The sequence below is a fragment of the Ictalurus furcatus genome, chromosome 2 (genome assembly GCF_023375685.1).
Source record: "Ictalurus furcatus strain D&B chromosome 2, Billie_1.0, whole genome shotgun sequence".
In the NCBI taxonomy this organism is placed as follows: domain Eukaryota; kingdom Metazoa; phylum Chordata; class Actinopteri; order Siluriformes; family Ictaluridae; genus Ictalurus; species Ictalurus furcatus.
The window spans coordinates 2,466,637-2,480,204 of record NC_071256.1 but is presented as its reverse complement, the minus strand read 5'-3'; the positions used below and the strand labels follow the sequence as shown (position 1 = coordinate 2,480,204).

The 13,568-nt window shown below is 42.2% G+C and overlaps 1 protein-coding gene across 2 annotated transcripts in view; it reads left to right on the top strand.

The window, feature by feature from the left end:
* Positions 1-13,568, top strand: part of LOC128618866 (tripartite motif-containing protein 16-like) — a 30,197-nt gene extending 16,629 nt beyond the window's left edge. Inside the window, exons 1-6 of one of the 2 annotated variants that reach the window (XM_053642536.1) lie at positions 2,778-3,488; positions 6,414-6,509; positions 7,202-7,435; positions 7,542-7,701; positions 12,727-12,786; positions 12,960-13,568. In XM_053642536.1, coding sequence (XP_053498511.1) covers positions 2,817-3,488; positions 6,414-6,509; positions 7,202-7,435; positions 7,542-7,701; positions 12,727-12,786; positions 12,960-13,492 — 1,755 coding nt within the window. In that variant the 5' untranslated portion in view covers positions 2,778-2,816 and the 3' untranslated portion in view covers positions 13,493-13,568. Of the gene's footprint in view, positions 1-2,777; positions 3,489-6,413; positions 6,510-7,201; positions 7,436-7,541; positions 7,702-12,726; positions 12,787-12,959 lie in introns of those variants that run through there. The other variant, XM_053642537.1, reaches the window with a different exon arrangement.

Sequence of the window (13,568 nt, the reverse complement as noted above, 5' to 3'; positions counted from 1 at the left end):
TTTTACCTACACTTCCAGTTAAAAATGTGAGCTGGAGTTTAATCACTATTAATGCCACAGAAGAAACTAAAGGATGCTGAATGGCAATTAAATACAGAAAGATTAATCTATATGGAACTCATCAACTGCTCCCTGTCAGATCCTAATGTGGCTCTAAATGAGAGTTTAGTGCTTTATTTAAGGCAAGCACACTTGTAGTCTGACCTTGTTGTAGGTAGGTCACAGGTTAAATCCTGATCCTGAGCATAACTGTCCTGCATTCTCGGTTGGAAGGATGGTATAGACCAGTTTATTTACATTCTCCACCTATGTAAAGCCACATCCATGCTCTTTGTCACAACACAATACACATCACAAGCTTATTTCAGAGCTAATTTGAACTAATTTGAGTGAATCTCTCACAGCGTTTGAGTGCAGGAAAATGGCTGAGGCCAGTATATCAGTAGATCAGGATCAGTTCATCTGTCCAGTGTGTCTGGATCTACTGAAGGATCCGGTGGTGATCCCCTGTGGTCACAGTTTCTGTGAGGTGTGTATTAATGACTACTGATCCGGAAGATAAGAGCGGAATTTAGTTAACTGATTTTATATTTTCTAAATTTCCATAATCTTCTTTCCTCTTTCTTTTAGTAGATTTTAATGTTATAAACGTGAATATATTTTTTAAATTATCAGAATATTATTTCGTTTGCAAATATATGTCTTCTTATGGTTTTGTTTATTTGGTTTTGTTAATTTATATTAAAAAAAAGAATTATAATTGGCATACAAAAGTATATTCAAACAAATAAACAATAACTACACACTTCCAAACAATAAATGGAACAATGATTCAGAAGTGCTATGTTTTTTTCTCCTCTTATATATGTAGTACCTTGTTTTTCCTCTTATATATGTAGTAAAATCCTTATACTTTTACAAAACTATGACTGCAGAATTTCTGATCAGATATCAATGCACCAATCTACCCTGACCAGTATAGATATATTTCATAGGTGTTACCTTTTCATTTATGGCATTTGGCAGACACTGTTATCCAGAGCAACTTACATTTTATCTCATTTACACAACTGAGCAGCTGAGGGTTAAGGGCCTTGCTCAAGGACCTAGCAGTGGCATCATGGCAATGCTGGGATTTGAACTCACAACCTTCTAATCAGTAGTCCAACATCTTAACCACTGAACTACCACTGCCAAGTAGCCAAATAGAATCAGAGTCAGAATCACACTCAAGATAATAAATCAAGATCAGAATCGGGATCAGAAACAGAATCAGTCAAAATCAGATTTACCCAATCAGAATCATGTTCATTCAGAATCAATCAGGATCAGTAAGAATCAGAATTTAGAATCAAACTGAAACATTTTCAATCAATGTATCTATCAAAAATCAGAATCAGACAAAATTTGTTTCAGTCAGAATCAGATACAATCTGAGTCAGTCCAAATCAGAAAGAGAATCAATTAGAGTCTGAATCAATCTGAGTCAGAATCAGAATCATGCTTTGATGGTACACTACGTGTTACAACCTGCTATGTGCAGGTATGTTTCTTATTTTGTGTTTATGTGTGTGTGTGTGTGTGTGTGTGTGTTCAGTCTGCGCAGGTTGGCTCATTCCAGACTCCAGTCTGGGCCTTCCTGCTCTGCTTCAGCTGGTCTTGTTCTTCTGTTTCTGGCTCAAGATGACGTCATCATTGGGTGAAAGTATTCAGTTGCAATGACAGCCAGTGCCGGGTAGCTTCGACTTGTTGATGCTCACCTGGCCGTGCCAGGTGGTGGCTCCTTGTTCCCTCAGAAACCAGGTTTTAAACTTGGCTCATGACTCTCCCTGCTCTGGATATGCAGGTGTTCTTGTACTATGTACTTGAGTGCATTAAAGAATTTACTTTTGCCTGGCATGAAAGTCGACTCTGTAGCGCTCTATTATCAAACTTGTCACGTGTCAGATTGTGGATAAACCAAATCAAGTGTACGATGCAGTGACAATGGTACAGTAAATAGACTGTGTCAAAGTGATATCATATTAAACTTTTTAAATAATATGCCCTATATGATATGGGTGGAGGGTGGTGGGGCCCACGTTAATATTTTTTAAGGGGGCCCAGAACTCCCTATCTACAGCCCTGCACCAGATACCGGTAACAAACTTAAAATGATTACACCAGTAATAAACTAATATTAGCAAATAACAAACTTAAATTGACAGCATTCTGGTGAACAAAAGTACAAATACATAAGAAAGAAAATACAAAAAGCAAAAAAAAAAAAACATTAACAAGAATCCAAAAATGATTATGTCAAAAGCATTGCCAGTTTTAGGGGTCAGTACACTAAGATAATGTAATTTTATACTTTAGTCCTGCACTGTAGCATTACAATTTCCCTTCACTGGAACTAAGAGACGAAACCTGTTTCCAAAGCACTGACCTCATTAATGCTCTTGTATTTGAATGAGCACAGATTCCCACAGCCATGCTCCAAAGTGGAGTGGAAAGCCTTCCCAGAAGAGTGGAGGTTATTATAGCAGCAAAGGAAGGAACAATTCTGTGTTAATGCCCACGGTTTTGAAATGGGCACATATGGGTGTGATGCCGGGTGCCAACATACTTTTGGCCATGTAGTGTACCTTGGCTGTTGAGCAATACAAATTATGCTGCATGAGTTGAGGTGAGCGTTCGGCTATAATGCAGTTATACACTTCTCCTTTAAATCCTGCACTCACACTGTCTCTTTAAAAACTTGACCTGCATTCTCTGTTATTATCACACACACACACACACACACATACACACACACACACACACACACAACCAGGATGTTCATTTCAGAGAAAACGAAAGTCCGAAACTCAACCTCTCTCTCTCTCTCTCTCTCTCTTTCAGCTTATGAGTTCAGGAAAATGACCGAGGCCAGTATTTCAGTAGATCAGGACCGGTTCATCTGTCCAGTTTGTCTGGATCTACTGAAGGATCCATTGACGATCCCCTGTGGTCACAGTTACTGTAAGGTGTGTATTAATGACTGCTGGGATCAGGAGGATCAGAAGGGTGTCTACAGCTGTCCTCAGTGCAGAGACACTTTCACTCCGAGGCCTGTTCTACGCAGAAACAACATGCTGGTTGAAGTGGTGGAGAAACTGAAGAAGACTGAAGTCCAAGCTGCTTCTCCTGCTCACTGTTATGCTGGACCTGGAGAGTCCTATCTGAAGTATCTGTCCTATATGATGGGGCCAATCTTTATATTGTGTCTGGCCTATTTCATGTGTCCTGACTACTTCTGCAAAACTGATCTTTTGCAAAACTATGAACTGCCTGTATTGGAAGAGGGCAAGACAGAAAAAGCTTCTGGAAAGATCTGCTCTGAGCATAATAAAGTGCTAGAGATCTATTGTCGTACTGACCAAAGCTTCATCTGTTATCTGTGTACGATGGATAAACACAAAGGTCATGAAACTGTTCCTGTTGTATCGGAAAGAGCAGAAAAACAGGTGAGAACTGAAAACATTTTCAGCAAAAATGCATCATATTACTTATCTAGAATCAGCTGCTTAGTCATTATATTTAATAATAATGTTGACTGGGTTTCATTTGGGTTTTTTTTTAATTCAATTCAATTCAATTCAATTTTATTTGTATAGCGCTTTTTACAATAGACATTGTCTCAAAGCAGCTTTACAGAAATATCAACATGGTATACAGATATTAAAGGTGCGAATTTATCCCAACTGAGCAAGCCACTGAGTGGCGACGGTGGCAAGGAAAAACTCCCTAAGATGTTTTAAGTGGAAGAAACCTTGAGAGGAACCCGACTCAGAAGGGAACCCATCCTCATCTGGGTAACAACAGATAGTGTGAAAAAGTTCATTATGGATTTATATGAAGTCTGTATGGCGTTAGGAGCAGCCGTAGTCCCAGCAGTCTGGAATTAGAGAAGATTTGAGCTCCATCCAGAGGCAGAAAGGATCTGGATCTCTAGTATCTCCATAAATTCATGTGGGGCTCGGCGAAAGGAGAGAGGGAGAAAAAAGATTATTATGACTGCGAAGTAGTAGAACAGAATCTAGTCAGGGTAGGCTTGAGTAAACAAATACGTTTTAAGCCTAGACTTAAACACTGAGACTGTGTCTGAGTCCCGAACACTAATAGGAAGACTGTTCCATAACTGTGGGGCTCTATAAGAGAAAGCTCTTCCCCCTGCTGTAGCCTTCACTATTCGAGGTACCGTCAAATAGCCTGCATCTTTTGATCTAAGTAGGCGTGGCGGATTATATAAAACCAAAAGGTCGCTTAGATATTGTGGCGCGAGACCATTTAGTGCTTTATAGGTTAATAAAAGTATTTTATAGTTAATGCGAGATTTTACTGGGAGCCAATGCAGTATTGATAATATCGGTGTGATATGGTCGTACCTTCTAGTTCTAGTTAGGACTCTAGCAGCTGCATTCTGGACTAACTGGAGCTTATTTATATTCCTACTGGAACATCCAGACAGTAAGGCATTACAGTAATCTAATCTAGAGGTGACGAATGCATGAACTAGTATTTCCGCATCATGTAGTGACAATATGTTTCTTATTTTAGAAATATTTCTGAGATGAAAGAAGGCTATCCTAGTAATATTATCTACATGAGCATCAAATGATAGGCTGGAGTCAATAATCACTCCAAGGTCTTTAACTGCTGCACATGATGAAACAGAAAGACCATCCAGAGTAACCGTGTGATCAGAAAGATTACTTCTAGCTACACGTGGGCCTAATAAAAGTATTTCTGTTTTATCAGAATTAAGTAGAAGGAAGTTAGTTAACATCCAATGTCTAATGTCCTTTACACAATCCTCAGCTTTACTAAGCTTCTGTCTGTCCTCTGGCTTCGCTGAAACATACAACTGTGTATCATCAGCATAACAGTGGAAGCTAATTCCATGTTTACGAATAATTTGACCTAGGGGTAGCATATATAAAGTAAAGAGCAGTGGGCCTAAAACAGAACCCTGTGGAACTCCAAAAGTAACCTCAGTACGCATTTTTTTTTAGTATTTAAAGTTTGTTTACATTTAAAGGATTTGCTTTTTTAAGTATCAAGTCAAGTTCATTTATCATTTGCACAGTATACCAAGACAAATGTGCATTGAAATGCTTGAGGTGAGGTTCAAGCAATGTTTTCACGTACACTGAGACACAGATTCAAAGTTTCTCATTATCCGTCATCACGTTCAATTAACGCAATAATCACAATAAATTATGCAATGTTTTACCCAATTCATCATGATAATGATCTTCACTATTTACCACTTGAAAAATAAAAAAGCAGGGTGGGATTTTCCAAAAAAGAAAAGAATTTCTCAGTTGAAGCTTGTACTTAACACTGACAAAACCAAACTAATAGTATTTTATGAAGCAAAAAATGTCCCCAGAAGCTTCCAACAATTACTACTTTTCAATTGATTCTGTTACTTCATATAAATATCTTGGGATTTTAGTTGATGATAGTCAACATTTCAAACCCATATTCAGCAACTTACAAAAAAGGAGGTTGGTGTTAGCCATCTTTTTGCCTATGCTGGACTATGGTAATATTTTATATATGAATGCTTCTGCCCAGTGTGTGAAATCAATTGGCACCCTTTAGCATGGAGTATTGAGATTCATACTAAACTGTAAAGCTGTTCCACATTATTGCACAAGTTTCAAACACACAAACACACACACAGAGAGAGAGAGAGAGAGAGAGAGAGAGAGAGAGAGAGAGAGAGAATGCAAACAAAAATCTTAAAAATTCATAACTTGAAGAAAGTATAGCAAACAGTAACACCTGAGAGGACTTGTTAAGGTTTTAGCAGGTTGCTTACTGCTTAACTCAAGTTACACCCATGACTGAGCACTGAAATACACTCTGGCAGGCATCCAGGATATGACTCAATCAGCTAAAGCAGGTGCACAGAAGACACCTAATAAACTAACAATCCAACAATCCAAAACAGCACAAGTTGCAGTTGATTAAAAACAGAACGAATTTAACCCTTTATCTGCAGTTAATATTCACCACTAAAATCACCCAGTGATACAGCAAGTCATAATAATAATCACTTTCTCACACCACATTATGAATGTCTATGAACTTTAAAACACCCGACAGCCACACAGTAAAATCCCTAGTGTTGAATTAACACCCAGAGTGTTTATTTGAGTCCAATGGACTTATATAAACACTGTAGGGTGTAAATTCAACACTGGTGATTTTGCTGTGCAGTCTTTACACTTTAATGAGTAGAACCAGTTTGTCTGGATCTCCTGAAGGATCCCGAGTAGAACCCGAGTGAACTTTAACCCTTTATCTGCAGTTAATATTCACCCACTGAGCTCATAATCTCATGATGCATACACAGTGTAATGTATTGTATTTGTCCTCAGAGAGAGTTAAAGGAGGAGCAGATGAAATCCCAGCAGAGAATCCAGGAGAAGCAGAAGAAGGTACAGGAGCTGAAACAGGCTGTGAACACTATAAAGGTGAGCAGAGAAAACACACACACTTGAAAGTAACCGTAATGTGATGTTTTAAATTTTTCTTTTTTCCTCAGTCTTTTTCTGGGAACTTGTTAACAGTGGAACGCACTTCTGAGTATATAAGTTCATCATGTGGATATTATACACTGAAAAGTATATAATATCTACATGATGTAAAGTAAATCTAATAATATATTATTACATTGTGATAAACTGTAGCCACTCAGTCTCATTAAAAGGTACACTGTACAAATATCATCGTGAACAGGTGAACACAATAATGACAGACTAGATCAGGGGTGTCCAATCTTATCCGTAAAGGGCCTGTGTGGGTGCAGGTTTTCATTCCAACCAAGCAGGAACCACACCTGATTCCACCTGTTTAATCAGTTGTTCTTGGTTTTCAGTAGACTCAGGTATGGCTTCTGCTTGGTTGTAATGAAAACCTGCACCCACACCGGCCCTTTCCTGATAAGATTGAACACCCCTGTAATAGAGCTATAAACCATGACAAGATGGAGGGGGGACATAAGATGCATTTCAAAACAAACACACATGAGATCAAAACAAAGCATCGAACATGGAACACTTTTTGTATTTGCTCACCACCGCACCCCTCTTTGGGAACCATTGACCATTTTGTGTGTGTGTGTGTGTGTGTGTGTGTGTGTGTGTGTGTGTGTGTCTCCTAACAGCTCAGTGCACAGACAGCAGTGGAGGACAGTGAGAGGATCTTTACTGAGATGATCAGCTCCATGGAGAAAAGGCGCTCGGAGGTGACGGAGCTGATCAGAGCTCAGGAGAAGGCTGAACTGAGTCGAGCTGAACGACTCCTGGAGCAACTGGAGCAGGAGATCACTGATCTTCAGAGGAGAGTCACTGAGCTGGAGCAGCTTCCACACACAGATAATCACCTCCACTTCCTCCAGGTAACACTCACTGTCTGATCTATACACACACACACACACACACACCTATACCTGTATATTTCTCCACCTTTCTCCTTCTCCAGGATGGTTTTCTTTCTCTCTGTAGAGTTTCCAGTCTCTTTATGACTCTTCTGGAAGTGAGGACTCCCGCAGCATCACTGTCAATCAACATCTCTCATTTGATGGAGTGAGGAAATCTCTCTCTGCTCTGAAAAAGACACTCGAGGAATTCTGCCAGGAAGAATTCATCAAAATCCCTGAACGTGGTAAGAGGAGCTGTTCCTGCTGGGAAATCTTTACTTTCTCTGCAGCACGGTAAAGAGAGACATCAAATTTCCCCAAAACACACAGAAATGATTTCATATGATCCTCATTCTTGCTAGAAAAGCCCTTGACATGGGCAAGAATGAAGATTATGCCATGGAGCCTGTCTCTCTGGTAAGGGATCAGAAGAAACAGCACCATCTTCATCACAGTGTCACGTTTCAGAACGTAATGGGGGTTAGGACAGATGCAAATGCAGATAAGAGCTTTATTAGAGTAGAGATAGGCAGACAAATCCAATGAAACAATGAAACAAAAATGAAACAAAAGTGTGGTACAAAACAGGCAATGGGTCAGACGATCTGCATACAGGCATAAAACAGGCAAGGCAAAAGCACGTAACGAGAAACGAGAAACAAAATCAAAGACTATGAAACAAAATGAAGATCAAGGTATAAAGGCTTGTTACTCGAAAATCTCATGCAATACTTCGCAACAAACAAAGAGACATGAGGGGTTTAAATACTAAACATAATCAGGGGTGAAACACAAAACAGCTGAGACCAATGACACATGCGGGAAACAACCAATGACAATACAGGGGCAGAGACAGAGCATAAACCATAACAGATGCACATGTAGAAAGTAAACAAAGTCAATGTCACTGAAATCCCGGAAGCACGTGCTTGCTCTTTGGAGCGCGCTGTGTGATCCAGCGCTTAGCATGAGGGGAAATCGTGACAGAACCCCTCCCAAAAGGCGCAACTCCTGGAGCGCCAGAATACCCTCCCTCCCCCAGCAGTCCTGCCCTCTGGCCAAAATGTCTTCACAGCCCCTCAGGTCCTGAGGCAGGCTCCTTAGGGAGCCGAGGGGCAGGCATGAGGCTGAGGCAGGCTCGCCAGGGTCGCTAGACAGCACCCAGATGTGGGAAGCTGGGTCGTCAGCTTCAGCAGGGCAAGAAGGCAGAGCGACGTCCTCAGCAGAACAGGAAGGCAGAACTTGGTCAGACGTGTCAGCAGATTCAGGTGCAAACATAACGTTGCTGGTTGTAACGTCGACCTCGGACAGGAACGTGGCTTGGGAGGCCGTCTCTTCGACCTCAGACAGGAACTTGGCTTAGGAAGTCAACTCGTTGACCTCAGACCGGAACTTGGCATGGGAGGTCACCTCATTGACCTCAGACAGCAACATGGCTTGGGAGGTCATCTCACTGACCTCTAGCAGTAGCTCTGGAGATGAGACCACCTCGTCAGCCTCAGACTGGAACTTGGCATGAGAGGCCGTCTCTTCAACCTCAGACAGGAGCATGGCTTGAGAGACCATCTATTCGACCTCAGACAGGAACTTGGCATGGGAGGACGTCTCTTCGACCTCGGACAGGAACATGGCTTGAGAGGCCGTCTCTTCGACCTCGGACAGGAACATGGCTTGGGAGGCTGTCTCTTTGACCTCAGACAGGAACATGGCTTGAGAGGCCGTCTCTTCGACCTCAGATATGTACTGGGCATGCTTTCTGAGGTTCAGGTGTGGAGCAGTCTCTTTCTCACTGCAGAGAGACAACATGATATCCCCAGCCTGGCATGAAATCGTAACACACAGGAGGAGACGAAATACTGCTGCAGTTATCAAAAAGCCTTGGTAGGGAATACACAACAGAGCTCTTCCACAGGCAGATGAGGAAAGTAGTGAAGAAACATCTCTCAGATGGCTTAGCCCGGATTGACCATAACCAGCTCCCCATAAAGCACAGATCAGTTCACACAGCACCAAAATGTAATGTGGCCACTGAAGATGTGTGAAATCCCATCTTCAGCAGCCAGTAGGATGGATGGACTAGCAAACTCATACATCTGAAAGTGGCTGGGGCTGCCAAGATGCCTCTTTGATGCTAGTCTCTTCAGAAAAAATGCCATGCAACTCTCACTGTAATCCCTCAGTTTCGGGTACAAACAAGAGAAAGCGTCCATCTCTGTCCTAACAGGGCAACAAAATGAGGGCCCAAAAGGAGGTGGACCAGGCAATCAGCAGGTTGCAGGGGTGTCGGGGCAATATAGTATGGAACAACAGACAGGACAGTATCATGGGCCAATCTGTGTAAGACACCATAGGCCAGGCTCAGCTTCCTAACCAGGGCAATGTACAACACCTTGCCTTGTCTGTCACGATTTCCCCTTTAAGCAGCGTGCTGTGGGCACGCATGCACAAGTGAGATGCGCGTGCACCTGCTGTTCTTTTGTTGACAATCGTGACATTTCGACACGTGCATTTGTTATGTTTCTGTTATGTCTCCTCCCTGTTCTGTCATTGGCTATTGTTTCACGTGTGTCTGAATTGCCCTCAGGCGTCAGCTATTACGACGCTGATTATGTTTGTATATATACCGCGCGCCTCCCAGCACACGGCGCGGAATATTAGATTACAACAGAACCTTAGTATTGATTCTTTACCACAGTTAGTCATAATCATAGTCATAGTCATAGTCATAGTCCATGTTTCATGTTTAGATTCGTTGGTTTAGTTCACACTGGTTTCTCCGCTCCCAGTTCATAGTCATACATTATCTCACAAAAGTGAGTACACCCATCACATTTTTGTAAATATTTGATTATAACTTTTAATGTGACAACACTGAAGAAATGACACTTTGCTACAATGTAAAGTAGTGAGTGTACAGCTTGTGTAACAGTGTAAATTTGCTGTCCCCTCAAAATAACTAAACACACAGCCATTAATGTCTAAACCGCTGGCAACAAAAGTGAGTACACCCCTAAGGGAAAATGTCTAAATTGGGCCCAATTAGCCATTTTCCCTCCCCTGTTTCATGTGACTTGTTAGTGTTACAAGGTCTCAGGTGTGAATGGGGAGCAGGTGTGTTAAATTTGGTGTCATCGCTCTCACACTCCCTCATACTGGTCACTGGAAGTTCAATAAGGCACCTCATGGCAAAGAACTCTCTGAGGATCTGAAAAAAAGAATTGTTGCTCTACATAAAGATGGCCTAGGCTATAAGAAGATTGCCAAGACCCTGACACTGAGCTGCAGCACGGTGGCCAAGACCATACAGTAGTTTAACAGGACAGGATCCACTCAGAACAGGCCTCGCCATGGTCGACCAAAGAAGTTGAGTGCACGTGCTCAGCGTCATATACAGAGGTTGTGTTTGGGAAATAGACGTATGAGTGCTGCCAGCATTGCTGCAGAGGTTGAAGGGGTGGGGGGTCAGCCTGTCAGTGCTCAGACCATACGCCGCACACTGCATCAAATTGGTCTGCATGGCCGTCGTCCTAGAAGGAAGCCTCTTCTAAAGCTGATGCACAAGAAAGACTGCAAACAGTTTGCTGAAGACAAGCAGACTAAGGATATGGATTATTGGAACCATGTCCTGTGGTCTGATGAGACCAAGATAACTTGTTTGGTTCAGATGGTGTCAAGCGTGTGTGGCGGCAACCAGGTGAGGAGTACAAAGACGAGTGTGTCTTGCCTACAGTCAAGCATGGTGGTGGGAGTGTCATGGTCTGGGGCTGCATGAGTGCTGCCGGCACTGGGGAGCTACAACTGGAGAGCTGGAGAGCTGGCATTGAGGGAACCATGAATGCCAACATGTACTGAGACATACTGTAGCAGAGCATGATCCCCTCCCTTCGGAGACTGGGCCGCAGGGCAGTATTCCAGCATGATAACATCTTTTGCCTTGCTAAAGAAGCTGAGGGTGAAGGTGATGGACTGGCCAAGGTCTCTCCAGACCTAAATCCTATTAGCCATCTGTGGGGCATCCTCAAATGGATGGTGGAGGAGCACAAGGTCTCTAACATCCACCAGCTCCGTGATGTCGTCATGAAGGAGAAGAAGAGGACTCCAGTGGCAACCTGTGAAGCTCTGGTGAACTCCATTCCCAAGAGGGTTAAGGCAGTGCTGGAAAATAATGGTGGCCACACAAAATATCAACATATTGGGCCCAATTTGGACATTTTCCCTTAGGGGTTTACTCACTTTTATTGTCAGCGGTTTAGACATTAATGGCTGTGTGTTGAGTTATTTTGAGGGGACAGCAAATTTACACTGTTACACAAGCTGTACACTCACTACTTTACATTGTAGCAAAGTGTCATTTCTTCAGTGTTGTCACATGAAAAGATATAATCAAATATTTAAAAAAATGTGAGGGGTGTACTCATTTTTGTGAGATACTGTAGCTTATGTTTCATGTTTTGTATCTCGACCCTGTTTTCCGTGACCACGACATAGTTTCCTGCCTTGCCCCGTTTATGCCTGTTTGCCGATCGCCTGACCTCTTGCATGTTTTAGATTACGTTTTTGGGTCACGTTTTGGATTTACCTGCCTGTGTCTCTCTTATTTAATAAAACTGTCAAACTGCATTTGCATCCGTCCTATCTTCATTACGTCTCGAGCCATGACATTGTCCTTGAAACCTCCACCACTGCTTTGAGGAACCTGTCCCCTCTGCAATGCCACCAATGCAAGTGTTTATTTCTTGCCATGGAGGTGAGATGCTAGAACTTTGTCAGCGTTTTAACATCCTGTCTACTCCATGACATGGGAGTCACTGGGGTAAACAACTGGAGAGCCATGAAAGAGCTGGATGAGGGGGTAGGGTCTGGCTGTGTCTATGAAGGAAGGACAAGATCTGGGAGACAAACCAACCCTAAAGTGTAACAACAAGAGGTGGCCAGGGAAACATCTGCAAATGGGGCAAAACATCAATAAATGACCCAGCTGATGACCCTGCGAATTTCCCAAAGATACTGTTGGAGGTGTGGCAGACAGCAAGGTGTAGCAGGTTCAACACCTACCTGTGCATTACAGCGTAGTCATTAGTTACCAAAGTAGATCTCTGCTTATGCTCATGTTATTAATAGAGTTTATTTTTCTATCATTCCGAGGGGATGAAAGTCTCAAAAATAAAGTAGTGATTAAACATCAGACACAAATTTGATCACTTTAAACTGTTTCCGCCTTTTACACCACCTGATTTTTCCTTCTCCATTTTGTTTCTGTGTCTACACAGCTGCAGCAGTTCAGATCATTTTACCCTCAGAACCAAAGAGCAGAGAAGATTTTCTGCAGTGTACGTGTAAAACACACACACACTCACACACATTCTCTCTCACACACACAAACACACACACACACACACACTCTCTCTCACACACACACACTCTCAGAAACACACACACACACACACACACACACACATCCTGTGATTAATATCTAACATGTTCACATTTATCATGTGTTTAGATTTCTGTGATCTGACTCTGGATCCCAACACAGTAAATTATTACCTCATTCTGTCTGAGAAGAACAGAGCGGTGACGTACAGTATGGGAAATCAGCAGTACTCTGATCATCCAGAGAGATTTGACTACTACAGTCAGGTGTTGAGTAAGGAAAGTGTGTATAGACGCTGTTACTGGGAGGTGGAGTGGAGCGGTGTTGTGTACATATCAGTCTCATATAAAGACATCAGCAGGAAAGGGTGGGGTCAGGAGCATTGGTTTGGAGGCAACAAACAGTCCTGGAGTCTGTGCTGTTCTTCTTTTTCTCTCTCATTCTATCACAACTACATTTTGACTGATCTCAGAGTTCCATCATCCTCCAGAATAGGAGTGTATGTGGATCACAGTGCAGGAACTCTGTCCTTCTACAGCGTCTCTGACACGATGAAGCTCCTCCACAGAGTCCACACCACATTCACTCAGCCTCTATACGCTGGGTTCTGGCTCGGCTTTTATGGATCAACTGTGAGATTAAATACAAACTTACTAATGTGATGTTTATTAAAACGAGTAAATATAACAGATTTCCTTTTTGTATCAATTTACTCAAATAAAGATGTAATACGAGTAG